General features: G+C 46.5%; 1 protein-coding gene across 3 annotated transcripts in view; it reads left to right on the top strand.

The window, feature by feature from the left end:
• LOC135202935 (nucleic acid dioxygenase ALKBH1-like) overlaps positions 1-20,815 on the top strand; it is a 247,214-nt gene that overhangs the window by 59,160 nt on the left and 167,239 nt on the right. For all 3 annotated transcript variants that reach the window (XM_064232407.1, XM_064232409.1, XM_064232408.1), the window contains exons 3-4: positions 2,611-2,725; positions 3,038-3,191. In XM_064232407.1, coding sequence (XP_064088477.1) covers positions 2,611-2,725; positions 3,038-3,191 — 269 coding nt within the window. The remainder of the gene's footprint in view (positions 1-2,610; positions 2,726-3,037; positions 3,192-20,815) is intronic.

The raw sequence follows: 20,815 nt of genomic DNA, 5'->3' as shown, positions 1-20,815 counted from the left end.
TTCGATTCCTCAGGTCTTCACAAAACCCTATCTTTATGGATTTCATGAAGTTTGCAGGTAGGAGGGTAGGGGACATTGATCCACAGAACATTTTGTACTTGGAGTCAGACAAAAGAGAATCTACACTTCGCCAGTATGGTTCAGCAGTTAAACAATTGCCTACATTTCTCAGGGAATCAAATGTCAAAGTAATGACAATGAACGTGGCTATAACATTCTTCAGGACTTTATTCGAACAAGGCTTGGCAGTTGCCACAATAACAACCACTAAATCAGCTCTGAAAAAGATTTTTCTTCTCGGGTTTATTTTAAATCTATCTGAGTCTTATTTCACCCCAATCCCAAGGGCTTATGCACGCCTGCGGCTTATTCACAGGCCGTCGTCAGTGTCATGGTTTCTTAACGATGTTCTCAGGTTAGACTCTAAAACAGACAACTTCAAATGTGATTGCCAAACCCTTTTGCGTAAGGCACTGTTTTTATTAAGTCTGGCTTCAGGTGCCGGAACATCGCAGATGTCATCTTTATCTAGTGGCCAAGGGCATATAGAATTCCTTTCCTCGGGTGACGTGTTGCTTTCACCAAATAAATATTTTATGGCTAAGAATAAGAACCCCTTTGGTAAGGTGATCCCCATGGAAGGTTGTTCCGATTCCGCAACATCCTTCTTTATGTCCTGTTAAAACTCCTAAGGACTATTTATCTAGAACATCTACCCTTTCCGGAGGCCCCCCTCCCCCCCTTTTCATGTGGGGCGGTGGTGGTACCATATCTCTAAAGGGCATTGCACAGCAGTTTTTGTATTTTACCAAGAAAGTCAGCCCAGGGTCCTTTCCCAAAGTGCGTGGTATTCGGTCTATAACAACTTCTGTAAATTTCTTCAAATATATGAACTTTGATGATCTGAAGAAGTATACTTGGTCTTGGAAGTGCGCACTTGGATTTTCCAAAGCATTACCTTAAGTCTTTGGAGGATCTTAAATATCATGCAATAGCTGTAGGGAGGTCAGTGTCTCCTGCTACAACATCAATATAGTACTGTCCTTGTGTCATATGAATATTTTCCATTATGCCAGCATTATTAACATTCTACCTACCGCAGCACATTTCTTTGTTATTTGACTTGGTGTATGGTGTTAATTTATACAATTTAATATTCTATTTCGTTTCAGGGTGATGTAGCTTGGTGTTTCTCTGGTACAATTGCACGGGAGCGACACGGCTGAGCCCAGAAAAGGGATTTGACGTAGGAAAAATCTATTTCTGGGCGAGGAAGCCGTGTTGCCCAGTGAAATCCCCCCCTGGTTTTTTTTTCCCCCCCCCTCCCCCCCTTGCAGTGCACCAAGCTTCTCATTGCTATCGATAAGTATGACGTCACAGACGCCTTCAACGGGGTAGCTAGGGGTGACCTATGGGTCGGCTCCCCGTATTTAGGGTCTTTTGATGAGGAAAAGGCTAATTGGAGGGGTTGCTGTGGTAGTGTTTAACACTCGCCCCAGTTTTATACCGACACCTTTTATATAGGTGAGCGAGTCAGAAGCTTCTGACATGTCCAATTTAGCAGTTCTCTGGTATTATAGCAATATTTTACTAGAAATAGTGCTAAAGCAGACATATTTCACTGGGCGACACGGCTTCCTCGCCCAGAAATAGATTTTTCCTACGTCAAAATCCCTTTTTTATTAATGTGTTTCGTAAAGTTAAGTGTACGTATCTGCCGTTTGTCTTCCTGCTCTGTCGCCACTTTCGGAGATAGCCTCACTCGAAAGGTAAGCTTCCACATTTTACTACATACAGTATTTCTTGTATACCATGTACACTGCTACACTTTATTTACAGGTACTAAGTAGTACATATTAGCAGTACATATGTATTAAGTTAGGTATTGAATGGTCCAAATTGTTGTAGTACACGTATTTCATTGTTTATAGGTCAATTTAGCTTTATTATGAAATTTACTTGGGTGTTTTTGGAGGGCTTGGAACGGATTAACCATTTTACATGTAAAATGCGGTTCAAGATACGAAAAACTCGTGATACGAAGGCCGCCTCAGAACGGATTAATTTCGTATCTCGAGGTACCACGGTACTAACAAAATTCCTCAAATAAAATATGCCAGCAAAGTGCTGTAGTAAGGTCATTTTAATAAATAGTCTTAAAGTGATGACTCCATTACTACCATCAAACTAGGTCCAAGTTGTTAGAATAGAGAGTAGTAAAGTTGTCTAAATATGCTTTCAACTCCTGAAAAGGGAATTCCAAATCCCTCCACTACAGTGGACCATCAGCAGATCCCTCAAGCTAGTTGGAAGATTCTGTAGCTAGTGGATTTGTAGCAAATCCATCTTGTCAGAGTGAAGGATCCAATACGGACCTTCAAACCCCTCTGAAGGACGTCAAGCACATCCTGCTCACCCCTCTAAATGTCCTTTCTATCTCTATGGAAACAGACAGGAAAACATGAAAGGTAATGGCTTGTAAGTATGAAACAAAAAATAATTTTTTTATTTTGTGACTTGAATGTATGTCAGTTCTGTTGATGGCCTTATGCATTGTTGCAAATATGCTCTATATTTAATTAACTGTTGTATTTTCTTTCTTCACTCTAGGATGGACATCATATACCACCCAAATCACTTTCAGTTCAGGAAAAAGAGGAGGTACAATCCTTGGGTCTGGTACCACCTGAAGGATGGCAAATATTTAGTTTTGTTTCCCATCCAGGTACATAAAACATAAGGATTCTATGTTTGATATTTTAAGCACAGAGTTGAGTTTAGTTATAGACCAAAAAGTAGTCACTCAAAATAGGCCAGAATGTATTATAATGTGATGAAACCCAAGGTTTTTGGCTTTTTATGCTGTTGTAGCTTTATACTCTACATTTTGAGGAACATAAATGCATAAGTAATGTGGTGTATCCCACTGGTTTATCAGGAGAGTGCTATTACATAAGCTGTTTTTATCATTGGTGATAAGAAAATATTTATACAATACTTGATTCTTCATTCTCCATTAATTAAAATAAAATTCCAGATTTACTCTTAGTTCGGAACCCTTTCTCTGAGAATGGCCAGTTGAAGTGGATTGAGGCTTGCCTAAGAGAATATCCACAAAATCCCAACAAAACCAACTTGGAAATCTGTAATATTACACTGTCAGATTCATCATGGTGGGATCTGGCAACGTTGTAAGTAATCTCAAGTACTCTTTGTTAGCATTTCATTTTCTGAAAAATTAAAATTAGTTGTAGGAATATATGTATGTTTATTATATTTATTTTTAGGTTTGGTCCTACAAAAATACAAACTTTTGTCTTTGTATGGATAAGTGGTAACGAGGTATGTATAGTTTACTAGTGGCAAGTAAGTGAGAGGGGTGTTGGGTATAACCTACTCATTTGACTGTTGGTGTTCACTTTTTCTTCAGCTGCACAACTATATCTAGCTGCTGCTGCATTCTAGCATTGCTGTGATTTCTTGTTCTCCTGAGTTTATGCCTTTGCCTTGTCAGTTGGTATGTGTTGGTCTTTGTACAAGTGATGGTACCTAATTCTTCAACTTAGCAAAAGTTCAGTCAGCTTCTGTGTTGGGATGGTATGTGAACTTTTATCTTCATGCTATTTCTTGTTTTTGCAGAGGTTGGGAGTGACCTGGTCACCTGTCAAGTAGAAGTATGGGTTGGAAAGGTAGGAATCACACTCCCAAACAACCATCAGGACTGATACTGTGCACTGACCCCGGCTTCCACCGTTACAATGATTCCTGGCCATTACCACCTTTGGTAGTCCAACAATTTATTCTCTGGCAGGATTTTGGTGAACATGGATGTTCTTAGAAAAAGGGAAAAAGGAGTTGCTAAAATATGTGGCTTTCTCCTGGCTTAACTGGGAATCCATCCCTCTTTTAACTTCCAGGAGCACTTGGCTATTCCCAAAAGCACAACACTTTTGTAGGCCTAAGTGATAATTCTGCTTTGGCATTAGCTTTGTGTTTGAGACCACCATTGTTGATATTCCTAATGATCTTACTGTTCTTCCTGTTCCTGATGGTTACCTCTTTAGCAGCTCTTCTTCCATTAGGGATACCCTCTGCTCAGTCACAGGTGGATGTGGGGGAGGGTAGAGAGGGCATGTTTCTTTTTTTCTCTCTTCATCCTCCTCATCCTCACCCTCTTCCTTGCCTCTGTGTCTCTTGACCAGCAGAATGCAGGAAAACTGCTTGGAAAGCAGAAATCTTTTGGCTGTTAATTTCCTGCTATAGGCAATGATGGTCACTTGAATCATTTGTGAAAGGAGCTGAGTCCAAAGATTGCTCATATCCTATCCCAGTTGGCAGGTTCATGCTTGTGCCTGGTAGCCTCTCTTCCCCTGCTTGTACCTCTCTGGAAGTGCAAAAGGAAGATTGTGCTTTCAATGGTTGTCAGTTATCTCAGCTCCTTAAAGCCAGCTTAGTATATCCATGGATGTGTTTGTGACTGGTCCCCATGTCATCATGAGCATAACCACATTCCTATGCACAGTACCGTCCTGGACCATGCTTATACTGCCCACAGTCTAGTACTGCACAGCATAAAACCAGAAGAGTATTCTTGTGCTTGCCCTGGATTGACCAGTAGGGCCAGCTTGGCTGATTCTGTTGCCTCTTCTAGACATAAAGCTAGAAAAGGATTTTGTGCTCAGTCTCCTCTAATACCATTGGATGGTGACACTCTCTAGGTACTCATTACATTCTGCCAAATAGGTGCAGGGTCAGGCTGATGTGTCTTCTCCCTCTGTTTCAGTCAAGGGTCCTTCTCAGTTAGTAGCAGATCCTATAAGGCCTTTGTACTGGGATTAAGGAAAATTCATGAGCCTTTTACTAAATATATTTGAATGTAAACTCAATCAAACCTTAAAGCCATGACTGAGTACGTACACAGAAATTGAGTACAAGGGTAAATGTTTAAAAGGCAGTCCCCAGTTATCAGCGTGGGTTCTGTTCCTGACAGCGTGACAATAACAAACTAGCCAATAACTGAAAATCGGCGATAACAGCGCTCATCCCCGGTTATTGATACCAGGATCAGCGGCGCTCTTATGTAGGGATTGGCACTGATAATCCAGTTGTTGTCATCGCTAGGTGACCGCCATGAAAGCTAATTCTCAACACCCGAGGCCGCTGATAACCAGAGACTGCCTATGCAAATTAACTGCTAATGTAGCAGTAAATACATAACCAAAACCTTACAAGGAATAAGTAAATGAACATTTACTACATAATCACATACAGCAGCACCTCAACTCAACAGTCACTTTGGGGCCTGGCTCCCTGATAAGTACTAATAAAGACCCTGTAATGAATATGTAGCCTACACTTGCTAATAGTAATTTCACATAGCCTGGTTCCTAACCTAACTAGCCTGTACCTTAAACTAAACATTGTTTAAGGAAATATCACAACTGTGAGAGCTTCTCAACTATGTATGATCACAAGCAAATAGATAATATTACATGCTTATGCAGAATACAGTACAGGCAGTCCCTGGTTATTGGTGGATTCGGTTAATGGTAGTCCAGTTTTATGGCGCTTGTCTCCATAACACACACTGCCTTCTGGTTATTGGCACCTTAAAGTGAGAGTAATGGCACCATAAATTGCTGAGTTTCGGTTAATGGCAGTTTTTGCTTGTGAGCACTCCACCAAGAACGGAACCCCCGCCGATAACCAGGGACTGCCTGTTTAGTAAGTTATCCAGTTTCGTTGTCAGACCTGTTAAACATATCACCACTGTTCCATTTAATATACGTATAGAACATAACATACAGAATACACTCACTTCAGTGGCCCCATCATCACAAAATTTGAACCCAAGTACAGTAATCCTTCGGTTATCTGGATTAATAGAGCCAAGGGCCCATCAGATAACGGCCAAATCTGGATAAGGGCGAGTAAAAAATCTAGGGGTGTTTAAGGGTAATTACTGTATGCTTCCTCACCTAACCTTGTCAGTACCAAATGTAGTAACTGTCAACACTTAATATAGGGTACTCTGTGGACAGGGTAAGTAAGAGGCACTATTCCCATGTTGATGGTTTATTACAAAGAGTCTTAATCGTAAGGTTTCTAGGACAACTGACGTTCGCACCAAGATAGGTAATATGTGGCTAATCATAAATATAACAACATTTGATTGGGTAGTACAGTGGACCCCTTGTATTTGCATTCTCAGCATTCACGGACTCACATCTTTGCAGATTTCTTTATGAACCATATCTACCCATTATTTACAGGAAATTTGTATATTCACGGTATTTTTCTTTGAGAAATATCCACAAATTACTGTATTTTCATATCACTTTCATGATTAAATGCACTTTCGGTTATAAAACTATATTTAAAAAACCAGGACAGTAGAGACCCGGTCCTCGATCATACTAGATCTCGAAATATTCGGATTTCAGTACAAAATTTTGAGTAAATTTTGCATCTGAGCTCAAACAAAAAACTGGAATCTGACCCAATGAATCATGCTTTTTGGTTAATTATACTATAGCTAACTGTTTCTAAGTTCCGGTAGCTAAAATGTGAAAATCACGGCAGTGATTCCTTTGTTTCGGTGTAGGTTGGTACCCCATCCACTATCAGGGAATAGGTAAACAACTCTGCAAAGAAGCTCAATTTTATTTCTACCAGCTTCTGACGAAGGTCATGAGCTGTAGCTTTTTTTTTTTTTTTTTTTTTTTTTTTTTTTTTTTTTTTTTTTTTTTTTAGTTTGGATTTTGTCATTCACTGAGAGTTTCCAGTACCTTTGGTGAAGAACTCTTGATTCTTTTGTCATTTCCTTTCGACATTTATTAACTAGTCAGGCATAATTAACAGTACTTTGACCAGTTTAGAGCTTTTAGTCTGTTATTTTGAGATTTTCTCTAGCGATGTGTAACTCTAGTAAGTCGAGCATCTGTTTATGCAGCAAAGGCTGCAATACACGGTTTACTTCAGCAAAGTATGATTCCCATTCTGTTTTTGTGTTAGATTTAGGGGTCAAGGTTGATTTAACTTGTAATGAGTGTATAAGCTGGGAAGACAAACAATGGAGGGTTCTATCTTCTTACCATTCAAAGTTAGAAAAAGATAGGAAGCGTAAGGCTACTGCTAGGTATGAAAGGGCTTTAGCTAGCCAAGAATCTTCCTCTGAAGTGCCTGTGATTTCTGTTTTGTCCCCCAAACCCAGTCTTTCCTCTTTTCCACCTAATCCTGTTCCCGACTCCTATGCTTCTGATCCCAGTGCCATTGCCAGTCTCAACGCAGTTTGAATGTAAGTTTGATCTGTTAACTTACTCTATGGCTCAGCTAGGTGAGTCTGTGCATATGCTTCTTGATAAAGAAAAAAGTAGTGTTAGTGGAGGAGTTGGCTGTCTGTCCCGCCAATTCTCTTAGGTGAAGGTCCCTGACTACTCCCCCGCACCTGGGAGAAGTCATACCGGAGGCCCAAGGAAGGTTGGTGGGGTCTGCCCACGGGCAGTTGGCCCCTCAGTCGCACCTGTAGATGTTTCGCTGGTAGCAAAAGACAGCATTGTTCCGATACGTAATACAAACCATCGGTCCTTTAACAATAGGAAGTAGCTAGCGGCAGCTGGAACGGTCGTAAGCTTCGAACAAGGGGAGAACGGTAGTTAACTGCTTGTCCGACAGTCGCGTGTAAACAAATCACTTTTGCTTTCGGCCGCGGGTGTGAAGGACGTGTTCGTCATCGCTCTCTGCCCGCTTCATCGTCGTATGCTTTGTTTATATTGTGTTTTCTACTAATGGTTTGTTTGACTTGAAAATGAAACTGTAAGTACACTGTTTTCATTTTCATTACTTAATTATGAACCAACATGGAGCTATCGCCGTAGATGCGGCGATTTCCTCTCTTTTCATGAATTGAACCCTTGAATTATGTCTCGGTGCCGAGGGCGGGCGCGCTCGCGCCGAGTCATGTATTTTGGGCGAAAGTGTGTAATTGAAAAATGTAAGTACTCTTTTCATTATATTTTTGCCCTGTGCGTTCGTTGCCGAGAGCGTGATTGCGCTCGGCACGAGCCTCTTATTTTGTATGATAGAATGCAATGAAAGTGGATTCGGAATTGCAGTATTCTTTTCATTTTCATTTATTTATTTGCATAAATTTTAATTTGGATCAATTTTCGCTCTTACCCAGGAATTGATCCTTACGATTATTTTCTGTGAAAGTGAATCGCAAGTGCAGTATTCTGTTTCATTTTCATATATATTTTATGATAGCATCATATTATTATGGATCAGTTTCCGCTCTTACCCGGGAATTGATCTTTTCTTCCCCTTTAAGTATTCTACTGAAGTGAATCGCCAAGGGCAAGTATTCTGTTTTTCAGTTTTCATATTACCTTTTCACTGGCTGTGCGGGGGTAGGGGAAGCGAAGGTCTGCCAGGAAGTCGTTGGAAACAAGCTTCTCCCGCGACTCCCTTGGTATCCGATTCTTCGTCGTTGTTTCCTGCCCCCCGCCTCAGCTTCCCCTCGTTGTATTTTGTATTTGGGGTCTTCCTTGCGGGGTGGGGGTGGGGCATGTCTTCCCCCGTGCGTGAGGGAACCCCTCTTACTAATCTATCTGTGCTACCGCAGGTGCTACATCCGTGGGAGACGACCTTGGACAGGTATGGTACCACCGCGGCGGCAGGGCGTGCCTAGCATCCACGGGCTGCTGCAGCGTCTAGGCGAGGTCTGGGGCGGTCTCCACTACTACCTCCACGGCAGCTTATGCTGCTCCCCCCCCCCCCGCCTGGTCTACACTCCCCATGCTGTGTCGGTGACGCCCGTCTGCCGCTACTAGGGCCGCGGCCGTACCGATTGGGGGTGTATGCCGCCGCCGCCTGTTTTCTTCGTGTTGCCTGCCCCAGACCTTCCGCTGTTCCGCAGCTCACCCCTGGACCGGCCGCCAGTACCCAGGTTCCCGCTGGCTGCCGATGATTCTACGAGGCGATCGCTGGGCCTGCCGTACCTGCCGCTGATGTGGTTCCCGCTGCTGGCTTGGCTGTCCCTTCTGGGTCTACCGCTGCCGCTGTTCCTGCCGCTCCTGAGCTGGTTGCTGTGCCTGTCGCTCGTGGTTCCTGAGCCTGTCCATGCTGGTCCTGCCCACGGTGTGTCTTCCCCAGTCCCAGGTCCTTCCGGACAGGTGCAGTCGGGCCGTGTTGCTTCGGCCTGGATGGAGGACCTGACGACTGTCCTGCGTGAGCTGACGAGGAAGAGGAAGAAGAGGAAGGTGTCATCTTCGTCTTCATCGTCTGCTGCTGCCTCTTCCCCTTCGACTTCTAAGGCCCATAAGCCGAAGAAGAAGAAGGCTGCCTTCCCCCCTAAGAAGTCTCCTTCGGGAACTTCTAAGGGCCCGTCCCACCCTGGTGGGACGGGGGGTCCTTCTGTTGGTCTTCCTGCTCCTTCGGGAGTGGGGCCCGTCTCCCCTTCCGTAAGGAAGAGATAGACGGGGACCAGAGGAGTACCGGTTAGCACTGGTACTTCCTCGCCTGGTGCTAGCGGCGATGCCGCTACACCAGTTTCCGGCTCGGTCCTCTCGTTCGCGAGAGATCCCGAGTGTACGTTTCTCCCTCGGGAGACTGTGCAGCCCAAGTTTTCGGCGAAGAGTCGCTCGGCGCCCAAGACGCGGCACGGAGCAGAAGGTTGGTGAGAGCCGCCCTCAGGTGACTCTTGCCAGGCCATCGGCCGCTCTTGCAGCGACCAGCTGGTAACCCGGGTTTCCCCCCCCCCCCTAAGAAGGCTCCTTTCGGGAACTTCTAAGGGCTCGTTCCACTCTCCCGTGGGACTTGGGGGGGTTCTTCTGCCGGTCCTCCTGCTCTTTCGGGAACAGGGCCCGTCTCCCCTTCCGCAAGGAAGAAGAAGACGGGGACCAGAGGCGTACCGACTACCACCCTGGTACTTCCTCGCCTGGTGTTTTTTGCGGTGCTGCCAGCTACGTAGGTTCCGGCTCGGTCTCTCGTTCGCGAGAACTTCCGAGTATACGATCTCCCGCGGGAGAGCGTATAGCCAAATTTTGGCGCCAGAGTTCGCTCGGCGCCAAGTACGTGGCACGGAGCAGAAGCTGGTGAGAGCCACTCATGTGACTCTCGCCAGACCAGCGGCCGCTCTCACAGCGACCAGCTGGTAACACCCTGGTAGATGTGACTGTCTGACCAGCCACGAGCTGGCTGGGAAGAGGTTCCCTCGTTGGTGCCAGCCTCGGCTGGTGCCAGCCTCGGCTGGTACCAGCAGTATGACGCGCCACGCAGGACACGCACCGGTCTCACCGCGACAGTGGTCTCTGCAGGTCTCCTGACCGCCGCTCCCACAGGGACCGGGCGGATAGGGGGACCAGCAGCAGCTCCTCTGCACACAAGATCGGGGCCGCTGTTCTCGGTCCAGCCGTTTCCCAGGGGCTCGACTAGGCCTGCAAAGTGGCGATCGCCTGCAGCCCTCCAAGCCCGCTGGTTCTTGCCATGCAGCAGGCGAAAGAGGAGCGTCATGTCCTTCCCTCTCCCGTGCCTGCCTGCAACTTCCTCGGTTTGCACCAGGAAGAGCGAGGCACAGCGGGGTGATCGTGAGGGGCATACCCCGCACGATCCCGTCACGACGTCGTAAGTACCAGGTACGATCTTCGGACCGACCAGGACGTACGCGCAAGTGGCAGAGGAATCCGAGAGGGGTCTATCGCAGTTCCTCCTCCTTAAGGGGGAGGTTCTTGGAATGCTCTTGTTCGAGGGGCTTGACGGTCCTACTCTGCAAGATGCTAGACTTCCGAGATCAGAGGAACTTTGTCGAGGTTTATGGCGCTGATTCGTCAGCGCAACGACCTCGGGGAAGGATTGCCGCTCCCACCCAGCAGAGCCCACGTCTCTGCTCGAGTCGTTTTGCTTTTGGGCCCGAGAGGGAACCCAAACCGACGGTGGGTCTCCGCGATCGGAGCTTGACGATTCTGTCTCGAACCAGAGTCTCTCGTCTCCGGACAAGAAGGCTCTCTCAGTTCTGGCCGGTCGATCAAGCTACTTCCACCTCCTCTACTGCGACCAGCGGTTTCGTTTCTACGTGTCTTCGGACACCGTATTTAAATACTCTTCGCGGTCCTCGTGAGAGGTTTCGACCTCGACGAGGACTGGAATGAGTCGGAGGACGGTATCGGCTCTCTCCTGTCAGGTGCCGATCAGCCCCACCCAGACGACGTTCACAGTGGCGGCAGACCCTTACCTACAGTGAGAGTTCGTAACCCTCCTCGGGAAAACGTTTTCTCCTGACGATACGTTTTCATACATTCAACTTACCTGTCAGATATATACATAGCTATCGACTCCGTCGTCCCCGACAGAAATTCAAATTTCGCGGCACTCGCTACAGGTAGGTCAGGGTGATCTACCGCCCTGCTCTGGGTGGCAGGACTAGGAACTATTCCGTTTTCTAATCAGGTTCTCTCTGTCGCCGGTGGTATCAACATTGTTGTTACTTCTTCCTGACTAGAATTCTTTTTTCGCAACGCTTTTGATCATCTCTCGCTGATATTTTGGTGACGTACTTGGATCGTTGTTTGCATTCGCTATCGTGGACTGTTTTTTTGGACTTGGTTTTTGGAATTCGTGAATATGTCTGACTCTAGTGTTAGTTTCAGAGTGTGTGAATGAGGGCTGTAAGGTGAGGATTCCGAAAGCTTCGGTAGATCCTCATACTACTTGTAGTGGTTGTAGAATGGTTGAAGTGCTCGATTGAGAATACGTGTAACGAGTGTGAGAAATTGAGTGCACAAGAGTGGAAGATCTAACTTCTTACTTGAAGAAGTTAGAGAAAGATAGAGAGAGGAAGGCGGCTTACAAAACCCGCAGAATGTCTACATCTCATGATTTACTGTCTAGTTCTGTAGCTTCTTCCTCTGATAATCATGCCCATTCTGTTTCAGCCCGTTCACAAATTGCTAATCCCTCTAGTTCTGCTTCGGAAATAGCGGAACTCAGAGCTTCCCTTCAGAAAATGCAGGAAAAAATGGCAGCATTGGGAAGGTAAGGAAAGTGAATGTGGTTTCGCTAGTGATATTAGTTGTCCCCAGTGTAGTGGAGGGGGCGTCTGGTCGTCTCTGCGACGCTCCCAGGCCTAGACCTCTTCCAAGCTCCCTGGCCCGGAGGAGAAGGAAAGTCGAAAGCCGTACGGGGGTTGTGGAGAATCCCCACGATCAGGCGTCCCTTCGGCAGAATCTATCATATCACAAACTGCCAAGGACCGATATAGGAAAAGCGTCCTTCGAGAGTGCTTTTCGTCTTCTAGTTCGCCCTCTGTCCGAGAAGAGGATGGAAGGAGTCGAAACTTTCCCGTCCGCTGGAAGATTTTGAGTATGGAAATAACATGAACTCAATTCTAGTCCCGAACGCTTCTCTGAAGAAGGAGCGCCTTCGGTAATAAAGAAGGCTAGATACATTCAGACTCTGGGTCTGGAGGAGATCCTAGAGCGCCTTCCAGATCTCCCTCTCCCTGATTCGAAAGATTCCTCAACCAGAAAATTTTAATGAAATATGCAAGAACAATTAGCCTCGTTGGTAGGAGCTCTATATAAAGGAGCCTACTCGTAAGAAGGATGATAGGCTTCCTATTAAAAGATCTAAATAATACCGATCTCCTGTCGGGCGCGACGCACCCTACAGGGGAGTTGTCGCACAGCGGCCATCTGTGGGGGAGCAATGCGTTAGACAGGAGAGAAGTAAGAAAGGAAGTTACTCCTGTCAAGAGTGCGGCTCCAGCCAGGACCAGGCTCCGAGTAGGCGCAAAGAGCCAGAGTATGCAGTACACCTTCAAGATCTTCAACCAAGCGCCAAGAGTTAACTGAAGAAGAAGATCCTGTTAGGAGTAGAGCGCTTGTTAAACGGAAAGCGCCTACCAGGATCAATACTCCTACTAAACACCAATACGCATTCCGAAGGATCAGGAGTATTTGGAGCGACGTACTCCTGCCAGGCGCCAGGAGTCTTCGGACCTCGATACTCCTCCCGAGGCGCCAGGAGTATTCTGAACCTTATACTCCTCCCAGGCGCCAGGAGTATTCCGAACCTTATACTCTCCTCCCAGGCGCCAGGATATTCTGAACTTAATACTCCTCCCAGGTGCCGCCAGGAGTATTCGGAACAAGATGCGCCTACCAGAACCAGGAGTATTCGAGGCGCGCTGCGCCTGCCAGCGGCCAGGAGATTCCAAACACGTTACTCCTTCGGCGATATCCTGCTGATACACCAGGCGCATTCCCTGTATGAAGAGCCTGACATCCGACAGGAGTCATCCAAGCGTCAATCTTTTTTAGCAAAGAGAGTAACTCTTAGCCCCTCTTCAATTAGGAGTGCTTCTTCAGAAAGGAGAGAGTAAGGGAAGAAACAGAAGAAAGAAGGGAGCCTTCTCCTTCCGAGCCTATGGATGAACCCAGAAGATGCCTTCGGAGGATGAAATGAAGGAAGGATTTTCTAATTACAAAGTTCTTTCGTCCCTTCTCTTGGAAGAATATGGAGACTCGTTAACGCCAGCCGCTCCTCCTTCTCCACGCTCTCTGTTCTCGAGCACGAAAACACACAAGTCTTCCTCTTTCCTAAAAATGAAGCCTGCTATATCTATGAGGAGGGCGCTTCAATCGCTTGACTCCTGGTTCAAGAAGAAGAAGGAGTTAGGAAGGACGGTCTTTGTATGCCTCCCGCTAAACTTACAGGGAGGAGAGGCATTTGGTACGAAACGGGAGAAAATATGGATTGTCTCTGTCCGTTTCAGCTGAGTCAGACTTCTCGAGTTTAGTAGACTCATCGAGAAGACACGCCTTGAATGCAGCAAAAGTAACATGGGGGGCTTTCGGAAACGGACCACCTCCTCAAAGGGCTTTTTCACACTTTAGAAGTTTTTAACTTCTTAGATTGGTCCCTTGGGGTTCTTGCCAAGAAGTCTCATGAAAAGGAACAACTGGAACCCAGAAACCCTAAATAGCATCCTCACATGCATTGATAAGGCTGTTCAGGATGGATCGGCTGAAGTATGCTCCTCTTTGGTGCAGGAGTTTTAAAAGAAGAGGGCGGTTCACAGTGCTTTCCTCACGAAGGCCGTCTCTCCTTCGCAAAGATCCGCCTTATTGTTTGCGCCTCTCTCAGAACATCTTTTTCCCTCGCGAGTTGGTGAAGGATATTGCTCATTCGCTGACTGAAAAGGCCACCCAGGATCTCCTTAGACAATCCTCAAGGAAAAATAGGCCTGTGGCCAGTGAGGAAAAGAAAGTGGCTCGTCCAGCTCAGCAGCAGCCCTTCGAGGGAGGCCTTCCCCAGCTAGTATCTATCGCCAGAAGGAAGTCAACCGAGAAAAGGGGCAGGTCTTCCTTCCGTCCCTTTAAGAAGGGAAAGTGAGAATTCTGTCCTCCAGACACCTGTAGGAGCCAGGTTTACATTTCTTTGCGAAAGCCTGGAAGACATAGGATCGAATCCTTGGACGATGTCGATCATCAAGAAGGGTTATCTCATCCCATTAAAGGACATTCCTCCCTTGACAACATCACCGAGGGAATTGTCCGCCAGATACAGGGACCCTGTTCTGATGGATACTCTTCGTCAGATGGTGGAACAGATGTGGGACAAAAGAGCAATAGAGCTAGTGCTGGATTGCAGCTCCCCGGGGTTTTACAATCGCTTGTTTCTTGTAGCAAAAGCCTCGGGGGGATGGAGACCGGTACTGGATGTAAGTGCGCTGAACAAATTCGTAAAACAACAGAAGTTCAGCATGGAAAACGTTCTGCTTCAGCCCTTGCAGCACTGCGGCAAGGAGATTGGATGGCGTCCCTAGACCTTCAGTACGCATATTTCCACATCCCGATCCACCATTCGTCGAGGAAGTAACCTTCGATTTATGTTCGAGGGAAGAATCTATCAGTTCAGGGCCCTGTGTTTCGGCCTTTCCACGGCTCCTCAAGTCTTCACGGACGTGATGAAAAATGTATCAAGACATTTACATTTGAAAGGGATAAACGTCTCCCTGTACCTGGACGACTGGCTCATCAGAGCCAGGTCTCAAAAGCAGTGTTTGGAGGACCTGTCAACAACACTGGAATTGACAAAATCATTGGGATTGATCGTGAACCTCGAGAAGTCTCAGATGATCCCCAGCCAGAACGTGGTTTTATCTGGGGATTCAGATGGATTCTCGGGGTTTTTCGAGTTTTTCCCTCTCAAGAGAGAATAAAGAAAGGCTGTGCCACAGTATCGAACTTCTTAGGGTAAAGAGCGCACTTCAGCGAGGGAATGGCTGAGCCTTCATGGGGACCCTTTCCTCGCTCGAACAGTTCTTTCTCCTAGGAAGACTACATCTTCGTCCGCTTCAGTTCTTCCTGAGAAGTTGGAGTTGGAAGACAGGACAGCTCTCGGACACGTTTCCAATCTCGGAGGAAATAAAAAATCATTTAAAGTGGTGGTTGATTCCCTTAAAAGAAAACAAAGGAGTGTCCCTGCAAGTACGGAACCCAAGCCTGACATTGTTCTCAGACGCGTCGGAGTCGGGCTGGGGTGCAACATTGGGATCCAAAGAAGTGTCAGGCACCTGGTCGGCAGAACAGGTGTCATGGCACATAAATTGCAAGGAGCTTTTAGCAATTCACCTTGCGCTAAAGAGCTTCGAACATATAGTCAGAGGCAAGGTCGTACAGATAAACTCAGACAATACGACCGCTCTGGCTTATGTCAGAAACAAGGAGGGACTCACTCTTTCGCTCTGTACGAGCTGGCAAGAGATCTGTTGATTTGGGCGAACCAAAGGAAGGTAGTTCTTCTAACGGGTTTGTCCAACGGGGAGAGGAATGTGAGAGCGGACAGACTGAGCAGGAGGTTCCAGGTCCTTCCCACAGAATGGACACTCCACTCAGAAGTCTGTCAGAGCCTTTGGCTCCTTTGGGGGAAGCCTCAAATAGATCTTTTCGCCACATTCCTCTCCAAAAGGATAGACACATTTTGTGCCCTAGTGGAAGATCCCAGGGCTTATGCAACAGACGCCTTCCTCATGGACTGGTCAGGGATAGATGTTTACGCTTTTCCCCCGTTCAAGATACTGGGGGAAGTAGTCAGAAAATTCGTGGCATCCGAAGGAAACCAAAATGACTCTGATTGCTCCGTATTGGCCAGCTCAAATTTGGTTCACAGAGGTGATGGAGTGGACAGTGGACTTCCCCAGTCTCTTCCAAACAGAATAGATCTGCTCAAACAACCCCACTTCGAGAGGGTACCATCAAAATCTACCCGCTCTTGCTCTGACTGCCTTTCGACTATCGAAAGACTTGTCAGAGCGAGAGGGTTTTCTCGCCAGGCAGCAAGCGCAATTGCTAGAGCCCGCAGATCATCTACTAGGCGGGTGTACCAATCGAAGTGGGAAGTTTTCAGAAGCTGGTGCAGGTCGAAGAAGCTGTCCTCTTCCAGTACCTCTGTGACCGAAATAGCGGATTTCCTTCTGTTTCTTAGAGAAAAGTCGCATCTCTCTGTACCGACTATTAAGGGGTACAGGAGTATGCTGTCAGCAGTCTTTAGAAACAAGGGATTAGATCTAACGAATGATAAGGATTTGCACGACCTCATTCGTTCCTTCGAAACATCAAAGTCACTTGAACCTAAGGTTCCAAGCTGGAACTTAGATGTGGTTCTTAAATTTCTATCCTCCGAAGAATTCGAACCACCACACACTGCTTCATTTCGTAATATCACTAGAAAGTGTTTGTTTCTGATGTCTCTTGCAACGGCAAAAAGAGTCAGTGAGTTGCACGCCCTTGAATCACGAGTTGGCTTCAAAGGAGACTCTGCAATTTGTTCATTCCAGTCTCTCTTTCTTGCCAAAAACGAAAACCCTTCGAATCCCTGGCCCAGGAGCTTCGAGGTAAAAGGACTTTCTAGTTTGGTGGGCAGAGAGGCAGAAAGATCCCTTTGCCCAGTTAGAGCTCTAAAATTTTATCTGGACAGGAAGAAGCAGTGGGGGGTTCGCAAAAAGGTCTTTGGTGCTCAGTAAAAGGACCCAAGAGAGCAATGTCCAAGAACGCTTAGCCTTCTTTGTTAGAAGTGTTATTATGGAAGCTGACAATAAGAATTGTCCAGATGATTCTTTTAATCTTTTAACGAAGGGTGAGAGGCCACGAAGTTAGGGCAATCGCAACCTCTGTGGCGTTCCAAGAAATATGTCACTCAAAAACATTTTGGACGCAACTTATTGGAGATGCAACTCTGTGTTTGCATCTCATTATTTAAAAGACGTGCGAGTTACGTATGAGAAATGTTTTTCTTTAGGTCCGTTTGTGTCAGCACAGACGGTTCTGGGTAAAGGAGAGAGCACCGATCCTTAAATTGTGTACGTAACCCTCTTGTCGGATGTGTTCTCGTGTTTCCTGTGCATGGGAGTGTCAGATGTCGCACTAGCGGCCTTCACTTCGCTTCATTTGGAAATCGAGTGACAGCTGACTATTAGAGGGGTACAAAATTTTTTATTTTTGTATGTATGAGTTTTGAGTTTGTGGTTGTTTGCTAAGAGTTTGGGGATGACTCTTGGCAATCTTAGAACTAACACGGGTTAGGATCGGGTGATCGGGATCGGTTGTGTGCTCCTTAAATAAAGGCGTGTTGTCATATAAGCGGATGTGCTCCCATTGACAAACGCCAGTTAGGTTCTGTCGAGTAAGTGGATGAGACCCCATCGACAGATCCACAAGAAATCTTGGCCACAGATCACTATCTCGCTAAGGCTCTTGAGATGAAGCAGACTCCTGGGCAGTAGCCACGAAGTCTTCCATCTAATAAGTAGGAACTAAGGTTTATTAATACCTACAACATATGTTGTTTACCTGTCTAGTCAGTTAGTTAGCTGTCTCTTGCCCTCCACCAAAGGGTGTCAATCAGCTATGTATATATCTGACAGGTAAGTTGAATGTATGAAAATGATATTGTTATGATACAATAAAGTTTCATACATACTTACCTGGCAGATATATACAATTGAAGACCCACCCAGCCTCCCCGCAGGAGACAGGTGGAAGAGAGAATCTGATTAGAAAACGGGGAATAGTTCCTAGTCCTGCCACCCGAAGCAGGGCGGTAGATCACCTGAACCTACCTGTAGCGAGTGCCGCGAAATTTGAATTTCTGTCGGGGACGACGGAGTCGATAGCTATGTATATATCTGCCAGGTAAGTATGTATGAAACTTTATTGTATCATAACAATATCATTTTCCCAGACTCTGAGAGGCCATCGCCGCAAGGCGATGGCTGCTCCTACTCTTCTCCAACTGCTAGTTCCACTGGGAAGGCGAGCGAGTATCCAATTCCTCCCCCATTCCCTCTTTCCTTACGGCTACGAAGGAAATGGAGGGTGGGGATCACCTACAGAGATTTCTCTGTAGGATCCCACGTTGGGGACTGCGCTACCGGGGGACCTTCGGGTCCTACCTGACGTAAGTCCCGGTCGTGAGAGAGGGATCCTGCCCCATTCTCGATTTCTACGGGAATCGAGAGGACCACCAGCCGATATCGTTTGACGAATTCGGTGGGGGTTTCGCAGAGTGCTTAGAATTCTACGGAATTTCTAGCGCATTCAATGTTCGAGTTTTTTACGATCTCCAAACACTTAGGCGAGACCACGGTCCAAAGTGAGCGAGACGAGAATCCCCGATAATTGTTACACGATAATCGGGATCCTCGCCTATGCTCGAATTCCTGGAATTTCTAGCATTGGGAAGAAGACTGCTGCTGAAAGAAGAGTATCTCACAGTAGGCGACCAACCTGGAATAGAGAAGAACGGACGAGAACATCCAGTTTGGCTTGAACTATCGTCTTAGTTATTCTGTTCACCATTGAAGCTTTCCTTCGAGGAAGACTTCTCCTTCACTCTCTTTGATAGAGATCGAAGGTGGTCGATCTCCAATCCTTATTTTGTTTTCTTGAAGGAAAGAATTTAGGATGGAGATCGTTGTTCAGAATCCTTCAAATATACTACGTATATTAACCTCGCGACAGATTCTGCTAAGCAGTTGAATTGTCCGAGGGGTAGGCGCATATCCTAGTTACTCTACGGATTGCGACTTAGACGAGGAGTATTCTAATTGAACTGCAACTCAGGGTTGCCTGCAACCTCCCAAGAGTTTCCAGTTTCAATTTTATATACTTATGGTTTTGTCACGACAACACCATTTCAGCTTTTGTATTTACCGAAATTCGTTTCGCCTAAATATAATTGCTCGAGCATATCTTTTTATGCTCGGTGGTTCTGTTAGCGAACGCATTCCTTCGTGGGAAAGGATTACTTGGCAACTCAGGATGACGAGTCAGCGACAAGCTACTGCGTATTATGAATTGCCCGAGGCATTTCAGTACCAGCTGCCGCCTCGAGATGCACGGTGTTGGTTATGTCTTTCTCCCCTGCTTTGATTGAATACCAACCGTATCTCTGCCCAACAATCACGGACTTAAGTCTCTGATTAACGGGGATTCTCGCATACATGAATGACCATCTACTGCTGTGACGCTCGAATTCATCGCCTTCAGTATTGCGAGAATTTACAACAGAGATATCTCTTCGACTTTCATCTTTCTGTTTACCGCACGGTAACAGAATTCTGTAATAGTCTCTTGCTGCATCGCACTGCGATAATGCGAATGATTTTTGCGGAATCTGAGTTTGTCCTCAAAATATCTCGTATTCGTAGGTGTGCAATTATTCATTGTTCACCCCGGATTAGCAGATGTATTGAAAGACATCGCCTACTCCCACACCTGCCAGCTCTACTTCCAAACGTTCAGCCCATGAGAAGCAGTTCTTCAGGCGGCTCTCCCCTGTGTTTCATTACTGAAGAACGCCCCGCTTTCATTGCAACTATGACTTCTCACCGGACAGCAATGAAATAACGGTTAGCGTTTTCAGTCATTTGTAAGCACAGGTTATGAATCTTGAGAATCCTTCTCTCGATTCGTCTGTGAAGATGTAGGTTGCATTCAATGTCTACCTTCGTCTTCAACGGCACATAGTGTTGTTTCTCCTTAGCTGAGATTCAACAACTATGAGAATGTCTTGCCTTCAGGGACCTCGGTCTCTAGAAGGCAATTGACTTTCGCCTGTTGGGCACATGCCTTAAGAGAATAATCACCTCACCGTCCGGCATAGGTGACAAACAAATACACTATTTGTTTGGTCTCTCGGCATAACCCTTTAAAGGGCGAAAGTCACGTGACTTACTCGGATGCTTGGACAACTTGCCTCCTACCGAACGCAGTCAGTCGCAAGCTGTCAGAGCGCCCGAGTCAAGTTACGAACTACGCTGTTGACTTAGTTCGGCTGTTACAGAGCAATCATTACTTCGTCTTAATTGCTTGTCACAGTACCCATACCATCGACACCCACCATGGAGTGTCGGTGTCCTATCCACTACCGAGAACTTCGCTGCATGGGGATAGGAGGATGCGAGACTCTTCGTGGCAGACGGACAGACCAGTATGGGTGGGACCCTAATGGACATCGACCGAAGTCGAGAAGAGGGATAGGTCATGCGACTATTCCCTTCTTTTCCTCTGAGGAAACTGCATGACTTCTCCTGCGAAGTCAAGCATCAAGGGGATGGGGATCCGTGACGCTCGATTTCGTACCGAACTTCGTAGCGAAGACTCAGAACCTTTGTCGGTCCCCTGACGATCGGTTCGAGTCGTTCACAATCCCCTCCCTAATGTACTTCACCGCCTTCGATGTGAAGGAGATGCTGCTTTGTCCGCAAGAACTTCTCCGTGGCGCAGGTACTGAAGGCAGGGGTCTGGTCCAACCA

The sequence above is a fragment of the Macrobrachium nipponense genome, chromosome 33 (genome assembly GCF_015104395.2).
Source record: "Macrobrachium nipponense isolate FS-2020 chromosome 33, ASM1510439v2, whole genome shotgun sequence".
Lineage (NCBI taxonomy): Eukaryota > Metazoa > Arthropoda > Malacostraca > Decapoda > Palaemonidae > Macrobrachium > Macrobrachium nipponense.
The sequence above is the reverse complement of the archived record's forward strand: the minus strand, read 5'-3'. Positions and strand labels throughout refer to the sequence as shown.